General features: G+C 45.1%; 2 protein-coding genes across 2 annotated transcripts; both read left to right on the top strand.

Moving 5' to 3' along the window:
- Positions 1 to 1939: 1939 nt before the first annotated feature.
- Positions 1940 to 5603, top strand: LOC142829346 (olfactory receptor 5AR1-like). Its single transcript, XM_075928836.1, has 2 exons — positions 1940 to 2848; positions 5544 to 5603. The coding sequence occupies exons 1-2, from the start codon at positions 1940 to 1942 to the stop codon at positions 5601 to 5603; spliced, it is 969 nt and encodes a 322-aa protein (XP_075784951.1).
- A 5447-nt stretch (positions 5604 to 11050) lies between these two features.
- On the top strand, positions 11051 to 11989 carry LOC102445679 (olfactory receptor 5AR1-like). The gene has a single exon (XM_006130337.2). It carries the CDS (start codon positions 11051 to 11053, stop codon positions 11987 to 11989), a length of 939 nt encoding a protein of 312 aa, XP_006130399.2.
- The last annotated feature ends 6712 nt before the right edge of the window (positions 11990 to 18701 follow it).

Here is an 18701-nt window from a genome sequence, read left to right as displayed (position 1 = left end):
TCACCGTGAACACTGTACCTTGACTTAGAGCCACAGGAAGCACTGTGGAGTAATTGATAGAAATTACTCCAGGAAGTTGTTATTTCAAAATAGCAATGCTGAAGGGTGCACACTTCAGTTATTTAAGAATAATTATTTTGAAATATCATTATTCTTTGAGAAAAGCAGGAGTACAGATTTCAAAAAAAGTAGGTGAGGTGGATGTTCCACTTATTTCAAAATAAGGCATTAATAAGGGGATTATTTCAAAATCAAGGCATTTCATCTATTTTTATGGAATTATCTTTTGCATAGGAATAATCAGATTTCCATCAAATATCAAACTTCCCTCGTCCCCAAACTGTGGCTGTGGGACTCGGTGATATCTGTAGGCAGATCAGCAAGAGAAGAGACCATTCTGTACAGTGGGTTGGGGGAAGGGAAGGCATTGAGTCTGGGAGCCATGAAAGAGAATGAAGACATGGGGTATCTGTAGGACCTCATTTGGTTTCTACATGCCCTTTGTTGATAAGCTCTGCTCAGTACCTGTTTCAACTAAAAACTTCAGGATGAAATTTACCCAGAATTTCATACACTGTAACTCTGGTAGAAATTGCATCATTTAGTAACACAGGAGGAAAGAGTGAAACAACTATTCCTCTGGGTATGAATTACACTGGGGAGGGCTTTGGTTCACTGAATGGATTAATTAGGTGTTATTCCACTTTGAGCTCAGGTATTCCCTGTTGTTTCAGGAACATGTCCCATAGATCAAAAACCTCAGTATAAATCCTTCCAAAAGCTCCAAAGAGGCAGTTTCTGTCAATGGGGAAACACTTCTAAGTCTCTCTCTGCTGCCAGAAGGTAAGTGCTATTCTCCTGCATCACAGTCACACCTAGATGGACTTGATGGTGTTTGGCAGGTACAGGTTTCAAGATCTCCAGCACTAATAAAATTCACCCCAACACCTAGAACAACCAGAACAAGCTCTTTGTTTAGGGAAAAAAATATGTTACTGCATAATAACTGAATTTAGTGTGTTTCATAATGGCTGTGTCTAGACTGGCATGATTTTGCGGAAATACTCTTAACAGAAAAGTTTTTCCGTTAAAAGTATTTCCGCAAAAGAGCGTCTCGATTGGCACGGATGCGTTTGCGCAAAAGCATCCGTTCCCAGTATAGAAGCGCTTTTGCTCAAGAAAGCTCCAATGGCCATTTTAGCCATCGGGCTTTCTTGCGTAAAAAATTAAGGTGCCTGTCTACACTGGCCCGCTTGTGCAAGTATTCTTGCACAAGTGGGCTTATGCCGGAGCAGGAGTGTCAAAGTATTTGCACAAGAAGCACTGAATTCGTACATTAGAATGACAGTGCTCTTGCGCAAATTCAAGCAGCCAGTGTAGACAGCTGGCAAGTTTTTGCACAAAAGCGGCCGCTTTCTTGCAAAATCTTGCTAGTCTAGATGGACCCAATGTGTCTGGGTGTTCATACAAACCAATGTGAATTACATAGTGAGATGCCTGGAAGCTTTATTATTACAGCACACGAGCTTTTTCTCAAACCAGCATGCTGAGCCACAAAGCTGCCCTTGCCCAAAGATGATGGAATGATTGACACACGTTTACTCTCACCCCCTTTTGAGCTAAGCAATAAGATTGTCACATTGGGATGGTGGTTCACTATGGACTCACAAGTCAGACTTTGCTGCTTAAATTAGTGTCTAGGGGGGATGATTAACCTGCATGTCCTTGTGTGTGTACAGTGAAATTGATCAAAGAAATGGAATGACCAGCTGTGAAAATCTGACTCTGTCGACAAAGCCCTTCCCTGAGATCCTAACAGTGTCCAATAAGAAACTGATCCTCAATTTTTGTTTCTTCCTTCATTACAGTAAAGGATTATTTTTCCTGAGTCATCTTCCCGCCGACATCCCCATAGCTGCCTGATCTTGGCTCCGAGACAATGGAAGTGGGAAATCACTCAGTGGTGATGGAATTCATTCTCTCAGGGCTCACAGATCGTCTGGAGCTGCAGGTCCCCTTGTTTATGTTGTTCCTACTGATTTATGTTCTCACGCTGGTAGGAAATGGGGGAATGATCTTATTAATCACAATTGACCCCCGACTCCACACCCCCATGTACTTTTTCCTCCGGAGTTTGTCTTTCTGTGATCTCTGCTGTTCCTCAGTCATTGCCCCTAACATGCTGCAGAATTTTTTATCTGAGACGAAAAGCATTTCGTATTCTGCTTGCCATATACAATTGTACTTTGGTATCATTTTTCAAGATTTTGAGTGTCTCTTGCTGGCTGTGATGGCGTATGACCGTTATGTGGCCATTTCTAACCCACTGAGCTATACGCTCACCATGTCTAGGCAGCGCTGTAACCAGCTGATGGTTGGAGTCTATGGTGTGGGGTTGGCCGATGCAACGATAAACATCTGGTTTTTACTCCAGCTGTCATTCTGCAGCTCCAACATTATCAAACATTTCTTCTGTGAAATTCCCTCGCTGCTGATGCTCTCCTGCTCTGACACCTGGATGAATGAGATAGTGCTGTTTGCCTCTGTATGCTACACTACAGTGTTCAGCGTGGTGACCATCCTCCTCTCCTATGTCTGTATCATCTACACCATCTTGCTGATCCGCTCTGCCGAGGGCCGGCGCAAAGCTTTCTCCACATGTTCTTGTCACTTGACGGTGGTGGCCATGTTCCATGGCAGCCAACTCTTCATGTATTTACGTCCCACCTCCAGCTATTCCATGGAAACAGACAAAATAGCCTCAGTGTTCTACATGCTGGTGGTCCCCTTGCTGAACCCTCTTGTCTACAGCCTGAGGAACAGGGAGGTGAAGGGCGCCCTGCAGAAAGCAATACATAAACCTGTCACTCTTTCATAAATCTCTTTGACTCAATACAGATTCTATGGTGGAAAGAAAGACAGTTGAATTCCATTCCTAGCCCATTGCAATGTCATTGTGCATCATCCAATGGTAGCATTGGCCATGATCATATTGTTATTAACATAAATTTGCATTCCAATAAGGTCTGCCAGCCCCAGCAGAGATCAAAACTTCATCTGGCTACTGCCTCAGCCAAATTCAAGGAGCCTCCTGTTTCATATGTGTGAGCATAAAATATATAAGTAACACGCTTTGCAAGCATGTAGTCCTTGGTATTGGGAAAGAAAAGAAGGCCATCAAATCTTTCCCCCTCTTCTTTGTACTGAGTCTGGATTAATTATACAGTTGAAAGGCTGAAGTGTGTGATATCTTATGAATTAACCAAAAGGTGTTTCGCAAAACCTCCTGTTACTCTGTAGTCTATGTGCTTTATCGGGTCATTGGAGCGATAGCCTGGTATTAATTCATGCATGTGTGGCCGTTTTTTAAGTTAAAAGAACAACAAAACAAGTATTAACAAGGGTAATGTTTCCAAGAGTGGGTCTCAAATGTGACTCATTTGTGCTATTCTGAACTGAATTCAATAAGGCTTAATATGGAAACAGTCGGTTTTCCGTACCATATAAATTAAACAGAAAGAAAAATCACTGAATATTTATGCAATATCAGTAGATTCCCTAAGAGATCTTCCTCTCTGTTCTCTTGTGTGGTATTTTAGACTCTGAAGAACAGGGCTGGTAGGAATGGAATGGCTGAGGGGATTGTGAATGATAAATTGATAGAGTCCAGCCATTGCTTGAATTTTTAGTTAGGGGGTGGTTACAAAAGTTGAAAAAGAAATACAGTTCAATCTGATCCCAATCTGACAATTCCTGACGTGTTTGGCAAATGGAAAATATGGACCCAAATTTCTTTCTCAGCAGATGGAAATATTTAACATGATTGGAAATGGAACAGTTTATTTTCCTCTGGGGAATTTTCAGTGTCAAAGCAAAGACAATGAAGGGCTTATACTGGCCATATGGAAGGGACTGGAAGAGTCAGTAATATTTCTGCTTCCTTGTATTCTTTAATCCAAGGAGTAGAGCTCTCCTGTGAGGATGGAGACCCAGGTCAATTTCTGCTTAATTCTCACTTTTTTTCTGATGGGGAGAAGCTATTTGGAAGTTGGGTCTCCCACATTGCCGGATAGTGCTCTGCCAAGTGGGCTATGTCCTCTCCCGAATCTTTCTGAGGGTTGGTCTTTGCTAATGCTGCTAGTCAGTCTAAGGTCCACTAGTTTAAGTTAACATGACTTACAGCAGTACCCACATGATGCTATGTTGATGGGAGAGTTACGACACTGAATTATGGAGACGTTCCCAGGCCCTTTCTATAAGTTGATGTTAATGGACTAAGAAACGCAATGCTCACAATTTCTAGACTTGGTGGTTTTAGTGTCTCTAGAAAACATTAAAGAGCTGAAAATATACTCTGATATTTGCTGATACTAACAGCAATGACCTCCTAGGCTCCCACTGTAAGTATTGTTTGTTTAAATGACCATTTGTGGTGGCAACTTTATTTTTACTGTCCACATTTAATGATGGGAAATTAAAAATATGGCAATAGTCTGAAATAAAAAACCCTGCCAGTCTGCTCTATATCTTGTTGCCTCCTCTCATTCCAACTACAGGACGAAGCATTTTTTAAAGCATTATTTAATTCAGGGTCCTATGCAGAAGTAAGAAAATATGGATTTTATCTATGTTCTGCCTCCCTTTGCCCATCTCTCAAAGGGATTAAATGTGCTTGTTTTTAGGGCCTTCTGTGGCTCTCATCAATGTAGTGCGTCTGAGCACCTCATAATTGTTGTTATAGTAGTCCTCCTCCTCCTTGGACTACACAAGACATTAAACCTTTTCTCAGTAACACACACACTGCCCTGACCGTCGGCTGACACCCACTCATAGTTGGACTTTAACAGTGTTCAAAAAAGAGCTAGATAGATTCACGGAGGTTAGGTCCATCAATGGCTATTATCCAGGATGGGTAGGAATGGTGTCCCTAGCCTCTGTTTGTCTGGTAATAGATGACAAGGGAGGGATCACATGAGGATTATCTGCTGTGTTCTCTCTCTCTGGGGCATCTGGTATTGGTCACTATCGGCAGACAGGATACTGGGCTACATGGACCTTCGGTCTGACTCAGTGTGGTCATTCTTATGTTTTTATATTCACATCCTTATCTTCGTATAATCAGAAGCACCATAAAAAAACTCCATGGGAAGAACACCTACACTGCAGAGTAACATCCTCTAATGTGAGAATGGGAATGTATATTATTGCCATGAAACACTTCCCTCCCAGGCCACCTCCCTCCAAAGAAACACAGCAATGGTTCATAGCTGGTTCCATCTGCTTCCCAAGTGGTGCATAACCTGGGAGCCCAGTGGTGGAGGGGACACAGTAGGAGTTAACAAGGATTTGAAACTTGATCGTTTCTGATCTAAACTCTGCTAAGTCTGGCTCTAAATCTCTGACAGTTCACAAAAAAGACTTTCTAAAGGTACCTGGGACAAGGACAAATTCAGTGGACTGAGTGCTCTTCCATTAGTTCTTAGATTTGACATCCCTACATCCTTATTCCTAAAGGGAAAACTATAGTCCTACATTTTGGGGAGATGCTTAAAAAGCAGCAAGTGCCCCTTTCAAAATTCTCCGTGTCATCTGCTCAGGAATGAAACTGGTTTCAGTGAAGCACCACCCTCCGTTGGGATATTGGTAGGCTTCTCATGTTGCTGATAGGGACAAAGGGTTGTTGTTAGAACAGCCTCCAAGGGAGCCCTTTGATGACTTTTGGAGTCTGTGTAATAGCACGGCACTCACCTCTCACAAGCATCCCATCTGGTTTTGTGTGTCCATAATATTTAAACAGTCTCAACATGGTACCAGGCCAAACCCCCCAGACTTTCTTCCAGTTTTGCCCTCTCTGGGTCCTTCTGATGCTTGGGGTATAGCTAGACTACAGGCTTTTGTCGACAGAGGCTTTATCGACAGATACTCTTGACAAAGCACATCTAGACTACAGCCAGTTCTGTTGACAAAGCAAGCTGCTTTTTCGACAGAGAGTCTAGACACTCTCTTTTGAAAAAGCACAGTGTGGATGCAATAGCGCCTTTTGTCGCCAGAACTCTGTTGACAAAAGGTGTTATTCCTCGTAGAATGAGGTTTACTGCTGTTGACAAAACTGCCGCATTCTGCCGACTTACTGTTGACAGAATGCAGCTGTAGGATAGACACAAGTATAGTTTTGTTGACAAAAGTCCACTTTTGTCGACAAAACCCTGTAGTCTAGACACACCCTAGCTCTCCATCTGGGGCCATCAAGCCATGTAGGACCTTCTAGCTCCTGGGCCATTTTGGCTCAACCAGAGCCTCCACTTATTTGTCACCTTTACCTCAGGGCAAATGTCCTTTTAAGCCCAACAGCTGGCCAGGCAGGCTTGCTCACTGCCTTGGTAGCACTGAGCTGTCCATGGTGCTGAAGGTCAGTTTAGCCAATGAGGAAATAAATGGAACTTCGCTGATGTACATTGGCCGGGTGTCTTGACCATTGACATCTAAGAAGCTAATTAATTACACCACCTGAGAACTGGCTCATTGACTTCTTTTAAGTTATGCAGATTCCCTATGGAGTCATGATTTCTTGCTTGGCCTATGACTAACACAAGAGATGGAACCTCATCCACTAATTACAAGTAGAACAGCTATTTCAGATAGCTATGCAGTTTTCATTTAAAGATGCCATGTGGTTTTTGTCTTGTTATGATGCTTCACTCATGGTTGAAAATATAAGCAGAGTCGCACCAGCTGAAGATCGGGGTCCCTTTAATTCAGTGGATTTTGGCTGATTTATACCAGTGGGGAAGCTAGTCCAATGACTCCAAGGTGGAGACATCCATTTTTGACTAGCAGGGGAGCTCATCCAATGAGTGGTGTCTATGTGGTGTGCTCTTTGAGCATGTCTAGCCTATGTAACAGATCAAAGCACAATGCAGACAAGTCATTAGCATCCTCAGTGGGCTTAAGCTGAGGAGCATACCAAGTGTTAGGAGACACGGTCTTCCTCTGTAGTATCACTAGAAGGCCAGGGAGAATGCACATTGCCTCTTCCCAAGACTTACATGGCTGCTAGGCTGGGAGAGGTGGCTTCCTCTAGGAAAATGTCCATGCAGGAAGGAAGGGCTCATCAGTATTTCAGAAAATACCCTGTCCTGGGACTTACAGGAACATCCTGGTGTTATGACTGTGCCATTTCACAAAATGAAAATTTTGGCCAAGTAGGATCCTGTACTGGTGAGATCCCAGCATTGGAGAGCACAGGAATTGAATTGCCCACTTTATCAGGGGGACTGAAAAGATGTGGATGCATTGGAGAAAGTCCAGCAGAGGGCAACCAAAATGAGGAGGGAGCTGGAGCACATGACCTATGGGGGGGCTGAGGGACATAGGTTTGTTTAGTCTGCAGGAGAGAAGAGGGAGAAGGGATTTGATAGCAGCCTTCAACTGCCTGAAGGGGGTTCCAAGGAGGATGGAGATTTAAATGATCACTGATACATTTACATCAAAATGGCTGCCATGCTGTGCCGATCAGCTGTTTGGGGGCACAACGCGGTAGTCTGTACGCTCCATGGTCAACAAGGGAAGCCCTTGTCGACCGCTTCATTATGCCTCGTGGAATATTAAATACATATCTTATGCAAAGCAATTTATTTATCTCTCGTATTAATATTCTTTGCTCCACAAGACCTATGACATTTTAATATATATATTTTATCTGTTTTTAAAAAATGTCTATTGGTGGCACTCAATATATCACATCGATATTGGTGAGGTGCAGATCAAAATAGCATCCTTACAATGGTGGGGAGAGGGGAGGAATTACCTGGCACATTGGTGATTTCTAACTTTATAAAGAGCCAGCCAATTAACTATGGAGAGCAGCTGCCAGTAGTCTCCTTCTCAGCTCCTCTGGTCATCATGTGGACTACATCAAACAAAAAAGTGATCCCATCTTTCCTACTTCAGGGAGTCACCTGGCAAGAGTAGAACATGGAATACCATGGGAATTTCTATGTGATTGATTCATCGATTGATAAAATGAGCTGGGATCATCTGGAGCAATTAGGATGCCACAGTTCTATCTGACTTTCTGTTCCTTTAATGTCAAACTTGTCTTTAAAGGTAATGTTGACACATTAGTGGAGTCTCTGATTGAGCCAAAGTGGCCCATGGGTTAGAAGGACCTGCATGGCTTTGTGGCCCAGATGGAGAGCTAGTGTCAGAAGGACCCAGAGTGGGCAAAACTTTTGCCTTCAGGAAGGATGTCATGGAGGTTTAGCCTGGTACCATGGTGGGATAATTTATGGAATTATCTTTTGCATGGGAATTATCATCTTTCCATCAAAAAAAACCAACCACCCTCCCCAGGTTGAGGCTGTGGGACTCAGGTGATGTTCCAGGACAGATCAGCAAGAGGAGAAACCATCCTGTAACATAGGGGATAGAGTTGAGTCTGGTAACCATGAAAGAGAATGGCAGGGTGGGGTATCTGCAGGACCCCATGGGATTTGCAAAAATTTTGGTTTCCACCTGCCCTTTTTTGATGAGATCTGTTCAGTACCTGGTTCGGCTAAAAAGTTCAGGATGAAGTATACCCCGAACTTCATACACTGTAACTCTGGTGGAAATGGCATCTTTTAGTTACACAGGAGGAAAGAGTGAGACCATTAAACCTCAGCGTATGAGTTACACTGGGGACGGCTTTGGTTCACTGAATGGATTAATTAGGTGTTAGTCCGCTCTGAGCTCAGCTATTCCCAGCTGTTTCAGGAGCGTGTCCCACAGATCTCAGTATAAAACCTTCCAATTGCACCAACGCATCAGTTTTGGTGAACGAAGAAACGCCGGCACGTCTCTCTCTGCAGTCAGCAGGTACGTGCTATTCTCCTGCATCACAGTCACACAGAGACAGACTTGATGGTGTTTAGCAGGTTCAGGTTTCAAGATCTCCAGCACTAAAAAAACCTTCATTCCAGCCTCTATCCCTTGAGCTAAGAGAACAAGCCCTTTGCTTGGGAAAAATAGGCTACTGACTCAAGTTAGTGTCTTTCATAACCTCCTGGGATCGTACCACCCATAGTCAGTGTAAGGTGCTGTCTGCTCAATCTGTGGACTCAGCATCTGGTTCATGAGCCACTGGAAGGTGGCTGCTGCCCCATGTAAACCAAATGGCATCATTGTGAACTGATAGGCTGTGTCTACACTACATGCCTCTGTCGGCAGAGGCATGTAGATTAGGGTTGTAGGCAAAGGTAAATGAAGCCACGATTTAAATGATCGCGGCTTCATTTACATTTACATGGCTGCCGCGCTGAGCCGACAAACAGCTGATCAGCTGTTTGTCGGCTCGCCGCTAGTCTGGACGTTCCCCCTGTCGACATCAAAGCCCTTTGTCGGCAGCCCCGTTATTCCTCGTGGAATGAGGTTTACCGGGGCTGCCAACAAAGGGCTTTGATGTCGACAGGGGGAACGTCCAGACTAGCGGCGAGCCGACAAACAGCTGATTAGCTGTTTGTCGGCTCAGCGCGGCAGCCATGTAAACGTAAATGAAGCCGCAATCATTTAAATCGCGGCTTCATTTACCTTTGCTGAATAAACAAATCTACATGCCTCTGCCGACAGAGGCATGTAGTGTAGACGTACCCATAAAGTCCAAAGTGTGTACACTGTCTTCTCCTTCACCAAAGGGGTTAATGGTATTTGCCAATACCCATTTGTTACGTCTAATGTGGAGATAGAAAATGGAGAAGCAAACTGGAGAAATGGTTATAGGTAAACAGGATGAAGTTTAAAAAGGACAAATGGAAACTTAGGAAGGAACAATCAGTTTCACACATACAGAATGGGAAGAGACTGTCTCTGAAGGAGAAATGCAGAACAGAACAGGGACTGGGGGTCACAGTGGACCACAAGTTAAACATGAGTCAACAGTGTGATACTGTTGCAAGAAAAGCAAACATGATTCTAGGCTGCATTAAATAGGAGTGTTGAGAGCAAGACATGAGAAATCATTCTTCTGCTCTACTCTGAGCTCATTAGGTTTCAGTTAGAGTATTGTGTCCAATTCGGGGCACCACATTTCAAGAAAGTTGTAGAGAAATTGGAGAAGGTACAGACAAGAGCAACAAAAATGGTTAAAGGTCTAGAAAACATGAGCTATGAGGGAATATTGAAAGAACTGGGCTTGTTTAGTTTAGAAACGAGAAGACGGAGAGGGGACATGATAACAGTTTACAAGTATCTAAAAGGGTGTTATAAGGAGGAGAGAGAAAAATTGTTCTCGGCCTCTGAGGATAGGAAAAGAAGGAATAGGCTTAAACTACAACAAGGGAGGTTTAGGTTGGACATGAGGAAAAACTTCCTGCCTGTCAGGATGGTTAAACACTGGAATAAATTGCCTAAGGAGGTTGTGGAATCTCCATCATTGGAGATATTTAAGAGCAGGTTGGCAGACACCTGCCATGGATGATCTAGACTGTGTTGGTCCTACCATGAGGGCAGGGAACTAGATTTCATGACCTCTCGAGGTCCCTTCCAGTTCTAGTGTTCCATGATTCTATGATAATGTGTCTGGGTTTTCATACAAACCAATGTAAATTACACGGTCAGATGCATGGAAGCTTAAATAGCACTGCACACTTTCCACAAAGTCACATACTGAGCCACAGATTTGTCCTTGCCCCCAGGGTGCAAAGATTGACACTCATTTACTCTTAGTCTTGAACTAAGGAATAATCTTTTCACACCGGGATGGCTTTCACCCTGATTCTCTCATAGCAAGGCACAAGTCCCTGTTAAATTAGTGAGCAAGAGTGTTTGGATACGGGGGGTGATTAACATGTGTGTCCTTGTATTTGTACAGTGTAGGCATTGTACGGAACACCTGGAATGGCCATTCATGAACATCTGGCTCTGTGCACTAAGCTGTTCCCTGATCTGGTACCAGTGCCCATTAAGAAACTGATCTTCATTTTTCTTCATTTACTTCACTGTAGCAAAGGGAAAGGTTGCCTGCTTCATTTACCTGCCCACATCCCTGTTGCTTCCTGATCTTGTCTCAGAGGAGATGGAAGAGGGAAATCACTCAGTGGTGACTGAGTTCATTCTCTCAGGACTGACAGATCGTCCAGAGCTGCAGGTGCCCATGTTTGGGGTGTTCCTACTGATTTATCTTATCACCATGGTGGGAAATGGGGGAATGATCTTGTTAATCATGATTGACCGCCAACTCCACACCCCCATGTACTTTTTCCTCTGTAATTTGTCTTTCTGTGATCTCTGCTGTTCCTCAGTAATTGCCCCTCAGATGCTGCAAAATTTCTTATCTGAGAAGAAAAGCATTTTGTACACTGGCTGCTATATACAATTGTACTTCTGTATCTTTTTTCAAGACATTGAGTGTCTCTTGCTGGCTGTTATGGCGTATGACCGTTATGTGGCCATCTGTAACCCACTGCTCTATACGGTCACCATGTCCAGACAGCTTTGTAACCAGCTGGTGACTGGAGTGTATGGGGTGGGGTTGGTTGATGCAACGATAAACATCTGCTTTTCACTCCGGCTGTCATTCTGCAGCTCCAACGTTGTCAAACATTTCTTCTGTGACACCCCCCCACTCCTGGCGCTCTCCTGCTCTGACACCCGCATCAATGAGATTGTGACATTTGCCTCCGTGTGCTACACTGTGGTGATCAGCGTTGTGACCATCCTCCTCTCCTACGTCTGTATCATCTCCACTATCTTGCGGATCCGCTCTGCCGAGGGCCGGCGCAAAGCCTTCTCCACCTGCACTTCCCATTTGTGTGCTGTGGGCATGTTTCATGGCACTCTCCTTTTCATGTATTTACGACCCACCTCCAGCTATTCCATGGATACCGACAAAATTACCTCAGTTTTCTACACACTGGTGATCCCCCTGTTGAACCCCCTCATCTACAGCCTGAGGAACAGAGAGGTGAAGGGTGCCCTGAGGAAAACCATGAATAAACTCCTAAGCAATCATTGAATCTTTTCAACTTAGTTCTACTCTAGAGATGAAGAGCAGAAATAGGAGAATTCAATTCCCAAGCTATTGCAATGTCACTTCCTAGAGGCCGCGGTATTATTGTTCATTATTATATTGTTGTGGTTAATTTGTTTGTATTCCAGCAAGGCCTGGTGAAATTCAGGTCTCAATAGGAGATTGTACTTATAAAAGGGAAGGAGGTTTGAAAGGCTAGAGCTGTTTGTATTGGGAAAGAAGAGGAGGCATCACATCTAGCTCCCTCTTCTTCATAGCGATTATGGTTTTATTATGCAATTGGGAACCATGAAGCATGGGACGAAATTTTTCCTACATTCCTGTGGCTCAGCAGCCTTTTATGTGCTCTGTAGAGTTGTGGCAGAGGTTGTCACATGGTTTGGGTCCATGACTAGAAGGAGAAAGGAGATTTCAGTCACCATGGCCTTTATTTCAAGTGAAGGGAACTACAAAACAAGGAAGAGACGCGGTGACATTTCTTGTGTAGGTGTGTGGACAGAGTTGGCAATGAAGATGATTGCAGGGCTAGGTTCCTCGGTGAGTATTATGGAGGGGTGCTGTGTGGTTGCTGGAAAGAATTTGATTCAGGTTAGGGGTTGTCTGTAGGCAAGGACTGGCCTGTCTCCCAAGGCCTGTGAGAAGGAGGGGTCATTTTTCAGGATAGGTTGTAGATAGTTAATGATGCGCTGGAGGGGTTTCCGTTGGGGGCAACAACCTAACCTGAAACAAATTCTTTCCAGCAATCATGCAGCGGACCTCAAACATACTCATCCGGGAACCTACCCCTGCAACAACCCTGTTGCCAACTCTGTCCACACACCTACACAAGTGACACCATCACAGGACCTAACCACATATGCCACCACATCAGAGGTTCATCCTCTAATGTGGCCTGCATTATCAAGTGCCAGCGATGCCCTTCTGCCATGGATATTGGCCAACTATAGATAGTTCGGATTAGGCTCTCTATTCCGAACTACCAGTACACCTCATTCTAGAGAGCCTAATCCGAACTACCTACTCCGTGCCACGTGTAGCCGCGGGCACGGAGTCTGCACTAAAGGGGATTTAAAAATGGCGGCGCCCGGCAAGATGCAAATGAAGCCCAGGAAATTTAAATCCCGGGCTTCATTTGCAACTTCAGATGCATACATTAACCGCCCTAGTTCGAACTAGGGTGGTAGTGTAGACATACCCCAGGATAGGTAGGAATTCATAGAATCATAGAGCTGGAAGAGACATCAGGCAGTCATCAAGTCCAGCCGCCTGTTGTAGGCAGAATCAATCCCAACTAAATCAACCCAGCCAGGGCTTTGTCAAACCGAGACTTAAACACCTCTAAGGATGGAGATTCCATCACTTCCCTAGGTAACCCAACCCAATACTTCACCACCCTCCTGGTGAAATAGTTTTTCCTAATATCCAACCTAAACCTCCCTAGCCTCTGTTTATCTGAAGATGGAGGACAGGGAAGGGATCTCATGAGGATTACCTGTTCTGTTCACTCCCTCTGGGGCACCTGGCATTGGCCACTGTTGGTAGACTGGACACTGGGCTAGATGGACCTTTGGTCTGACCCAGTATGGCTGTTCTTATGCATCCCAAGAGGCACATAACCTGGGGACCCAGTTGTGGAGCGGACCCAGTAGCATGAACATAGATTTGCACCTTGTTCACTTGTGGTCTAATCTCAGTGAGGTCTGGATCTTCCTCCAAATCTCAGCCAGTTCACAAAAAAAAGCGTTCCATGGGGTCTAAATCATCCATCAACGTCCTTCTTTGGATTTGACCGTCCTGACTGGTTGTTCATTAAGGGAAGACGACAGCCCTACATTTTGGGGACATGTAAAGCCAAGTGGCACGTTCTCCTCTCAGAACCCTCAATTGCGTCTCTAAAGGAACGAAGCACGTTTCAATGATGTCCCCACCTTCCTGTGTAACATCCGTAGCGGGTAGGCGTACAATGCACTTTCTCTCTTTCATAGATTAACTGGATTACTGGGTCAGGACAAGGGGTGCCTGGCCATTAGGTCAGTCCCCAAGGGACTCTTTTATGACTTTAGGGGTCCATGTAACAGCCCCATACCCACCTTTCACAAGCACCCCTTGTAGTTTGGTATGTCTTTAAACTGCCCCAGCCCTGATATTGGGCCAAACCCACAGGATGTCTTCCCTGGAGACAACGGTTCTCAGTTCTGCCTTCTCTTGATTCTTTTGGTGCTAGCTGTCCAGCTAGGCCAATAAATCATGGAGCTCTCTTTTCCTGCTGTCCAATCAAAGGTCATTTCCTCTGTGGCGTATCCACATCTCGGGGTCCCAATGGGACCTTAAGAAGAACAAATAAGAAACATCAAGGCGTCCCTTTAACTCAACCATTTCCCTTTCCTGGGCCCCTTACCCGCAGAATGAGCCTTCATTGATGCTTCACCTTTACCTCAGGTCAAAAGTACTTTCGGGCCCAGTGGCCAGCCAGCAGCACTTTCTCATCTCCGAGTCCCTGCCAGCACAGAGCTGTCCATGGTGCTGAAAGTCACTGTAGCCAGCCAGTAGTTCAGTGGAGCGACACTGGTTTATACCAGCTAGGGATCTGGATTGTTGACGTCTATGAATCTATGCCGATTTATATGACCTGGGAATTGGCTCGATGGCTTCATTTAAGTTATGCAGATTTTCTGTAGACCCACTATTTCTAGTCTGACCTTCAGATAATACTGGAAATGGAATCTCAGCCCCTCATTACAACTAGAATGTCTCCTTTAGATAGCGCTGCAGTCTTGATATAAAGATGTCACGTGATTTTGTATTGGGGTAAGGTCCCACTCTGAGCTGAAAAGATGCTGAGATTCGCACCAGTGGAAGGCCTGAATCCTCTACTACAATGGAGAGAGACATCCCTTTACCAGCAGGAGATCTGGTCTAATGGGTTGTGTCTGTGTGAGGGTTACTTCTTTAAGAATTTCTAGCCGTCTCTGCCAGACTAAGGCAAAGTGGAAACAAGCCCTCAATGTCATCAATGGGCCCAAGACAAGGAATATAACATGTCTAATGTGTTCCTTTCTGCCTGTATGACATCTTTAGATGGCAGGGGAGAATGCACATTCCCTCTTCCCTAGACTGGAAAGGTTGTTGGGCACACAGAAAAGTTTTCCACTAGGAAAATCCCTATTCAGGGGATTGTGCAGGAAGGTCTCTTCTGTATTTCAGAAACTACCAAGTCCTGGGACTAGCCGGGATGGGCAGGGAGGGTGTCCCTAGTCTCTGTTTGTCAGAGGCTGGGAATGGGTGACAGAAGATGGATCACTTGATGATTCCCTGTTCTGTTCCCTCCCTTTGGGGCACCTGGCACTGGCCACTGTCAGAAGACAAGATACTGGGTGAGATAGACCTTTGGTATGGCCATTCCTATATGCTTATAACCTGTAGGAAGATTGTTGTTGATATTTACAATGTCCAGGAGCAGCTGGGCCATTTCACAAGATGAAAATCCTGGCCATGGAGGGTCCCAGGAGAGATCCTAGGATTGAAGGGGAGAAGAATTGAGTTGTCCCCACTTTCTATTTTTTCTGTTTTTGAGTATTTGTTTGCTATTAAATAAAGTTGAAGGCTATTTCTGGTGTATCGGCGTGTACAATTCAAGACCTTCATCTCCTATGTTAAAACTAGACCCATTGTTTTCAAGCACATAATTTTTTTAACAGTGATTCCATTCACAGGGGTCATTTGCATACTTACCTGTAAGGTGTGTGTCTGTGTGGCCATACCAAAGGAATTAAGTCCAGCACTCCTAATTAGGGAAGCTAAGCAGCATTCCCTGAAGATTTAGTGCTCTGTGGTGGGAGCAGGTTATTTAATTGGACCTCTGGAGCATATTTTGTGTGCTTTCTCATAATAGCCATGGTGACATTAATTTACTTACGCATCTAATTCTAGTATGCCACATTGTGTCATGTTTACTAGTTTGAGTTGCTACTTTTCTTTTGATTCGAGTTCATATTCATTAATTTTTTAATACTAAACTTGTCCACTATCTCTTGTATTAGCATTCTTTCTTTCTTCTTCTTCGGCCATACCAATGATCTTTATATAATTTTTTTGTTTCTACTAGTGGCACACAATAGAGTACATTGATATTGATGTTGCATGAAACAAAATTTGAGTCTCAGCATGTCTGGCAAAAAAATGGTGAGGAACATTGGTCATTTCCAGATTTACAGAGAAACATCAAATGAACAATGGAGAGGAGATAGCTGAGGTCACCTCCTGAGCTCCTCTGGTCAGTATGTGATCTCCATCAAGCACCTACCTTTGGGTATGTCTACACTAGCTCGTTAGTTCGAGGTAGGTAGGGTAATTAGGGCAAGCGGAGTTGCAAATGAAGCCCGGGATTTAAATACCCAGGGCTTCATTTGCATGTTCCCAGACACCACCATTTTTAAATCCCCCTTAGTCCGAACTCTGTGCCCGTGGCTACACGCGGCATGGTGTAGGTAGTTTGAATTAAAGATCCTAATTCAAACTACCGTTACTCTTCATTCAACGAAGAATAATTTGTTTCCACTTTTTTTCTTTTCTTTTCTCACCCAACACATTACACCCTCCACCTAGGTGCTAGGACCAATTACTCACATTCTCCCCCACCTGTCACAAGTCACTCCCCGCTCCAGCAGGGAAGGGACTCCCCTCTCAGTTTCCCTAACCCCCGCCTCTAGTTGAGGGTGCCCACCTTAGAGAGGGACGGCCTTGGTCTTGTCCCTTTGCCTCATTCTGGGTCGCCTTCATGCAGGGAGGGGAGGGAGAACTGGGCACACCCTCGCTTCAGACCTCAACCCAGGACCCTAAGAACAAGTGCTGTTGCCGCTCATTCGGCTGGTGGGGCTGCTCCCCCAACTCACCGGCCCATGGGCTGTCCTGTGCCTCGTTCTGAGTTACTTCCTCCCATCCAGCTGAGCCACCCTAGGCCCATCTTGCCAGGACCCCAGAACTGTCCTGTCCTGGCTCCGGTCCTCCCAACAGTCCACCTATCACCCATACCCTACTCACTCCACTCTGCTCTTCCTCCTCTGCCTCACTCTGCTTCTCCCCCTCGGCTCCACTCTGCTTCTCCTCCTCTGCTCCATCTCTCCTCTGCTCTCCTCTCCCCATCCCCCGACAGGTGGGCACACCAATTTTCAAAGCCACTTGGGATGCCGGTGGGTGCTCTCTCACCAGACAGCTGGCTGGCTTGAAGTGCCCTGGCGCAGGCATGAACCGTGGCTGACGTACATTCCTGGCATGCCCGCCTGCTTCCCGCAGCGCTGGGACTAGGCGCTTCTCAGGTGCGGGGTGTGGGTGCTTCAACGGGGTCATCGCACATCCCGTCACACCCTCATACACAGCAGTGATTGTGGGACTGGGATCATTTTCCAGGGCAGTTAAGCAAGAGGAGAGACCATCCTGTATTGTGGAGAATGGAATCCTGCCTGGGAACCATGAAAGGAAATGGTGGGATGGGGTATCTGAGGGATCCCCGCAATGTTCCTGAGATTTTGGTTTCCTCCAACAATAAAACAAATCAACTCTTTGTGGATCAGTTCGATACATCAACAGCTTTCACTGAAATATCCCCCTAAGCTCATACACTGTAACGCTGATAGACATTGCATCATTCCATATCACAGGAGGAAAGAGTGGGCCAATTAATCTCCAAGCTACGAGTTACACTAGAGGTGGCTTTGGACCATTGAGCACGTTAATGAGGTATTGTGCCTCGTTGGGTACAGGTATTCCCAGTAGCTTCAAGGAGCATATCCGCTAGATCAATGATCTCAGTATAAAACTTCCCAAACGCTCCAAACTAGTAGTTGCTGTGAATGGAAAAAACACCAACACATCTGTCCCTTCTCAGGAGGTACGAGATTTTGTCTTGCATCCCACCCACGCACACATAGGGCATGGACATCCAGCACTAACAGGAGCAGCCCATCTCCTAACCCTTGACCAAAAAGAACAACCCATTTGTTGGGAAAAACTAGGCAATTCTGTAGTCAGAGAAGCCAGTGTGCTCCTTTATATCTCTGGGTTTCAATACAAACTAAAGTACATGCCGATCTCAGATGATAAAAGGCTTCATCAGCACTCTGAGCAAGCTTTACTCCAAATTGATATTCCAAGGCACAGAGGTCCCTTTCCCTAAAGAGGGAACATTGACCCTCATTTTCTCGCACCCCTCCTGGCACAAATAAATAATTGCATCAGACTGAGATGTTTTTCACCCTGATTCTCCCACAGCAGTTTCAACAAGTCACTGTTTAGTTTCTTGGATTACTGAACAGGAATGGTGGGGAGGGTGGCATGATTAGCCGTGTGTGTGTTTATCTGTACAGTGTGTGCGTTGTATGGAACAATTGACACAACCAGCTGTGAACATGTGGTTCTGTGGACTAAGACCTTCCTTCATCCTGAATTGGTGCCCATTAAGAAACTGATCTTCTTTTTCTTCATTTACTTCACTATACTAAAGGGTTAGGTTTCCTGCTTCATCCACCTGCCCACATCCCTGTAGCAGCCTGATCTCTGCTCACAGGAGATGGAAGAGGGAAATCACTCGGTGGTGACTGAGTTCATTCTCTCAGGACTGACTGATCATCCGGAGCTGCAGGTCCCCCTGTTTGTGCTGTTCTTACTGATTTATGTTCTCACCATAATAGGAAATGGGGGC

Source organism: Pelodiscus sinensis, chromosome 4, assembly GCF_049634645.1.
Source record: "Pelodiscus sinensis isolate JC-2024 chromosome 4, ASM4963464v1, whole genome shotgun sequence".
In the NCBI taxonomy this organism is placed as follows: domain Eukaryota; kingdom Metazoa; phylum Chordata; order Testudines; family Trionychidae; genus Pelodiscus; species Pelodiscus sinensis.
This window is presented reverse-complemented; position numbering and strand designations above follow the sequence as displayed.

Excerpts from the sequence above, each read along its gene's own strand:
- LOC102445679 (XM_006130337.2), top strand. The coding sequence starts at position 11,051 with ATGGAAGAGGGAAATCACTCAGTGGTGACTGAGTTCATTCTCTCAGGA.
- LOC142829346 (XM_075928836.1), top strand. The coding sequence starts at position 1,940 with ATGGAAGTGGGAAATCACTCAGTGGTGATGGAATTCATTCTCTCAGGG. Across the intron at positions 2,849-5,543 it reads TGAAGGGCGCCCTGCAGAAA|ATGCTTAAAAAGCAGCAAGT; the intron begins GCAATACATAAA and ends CATTTTGGGGAG.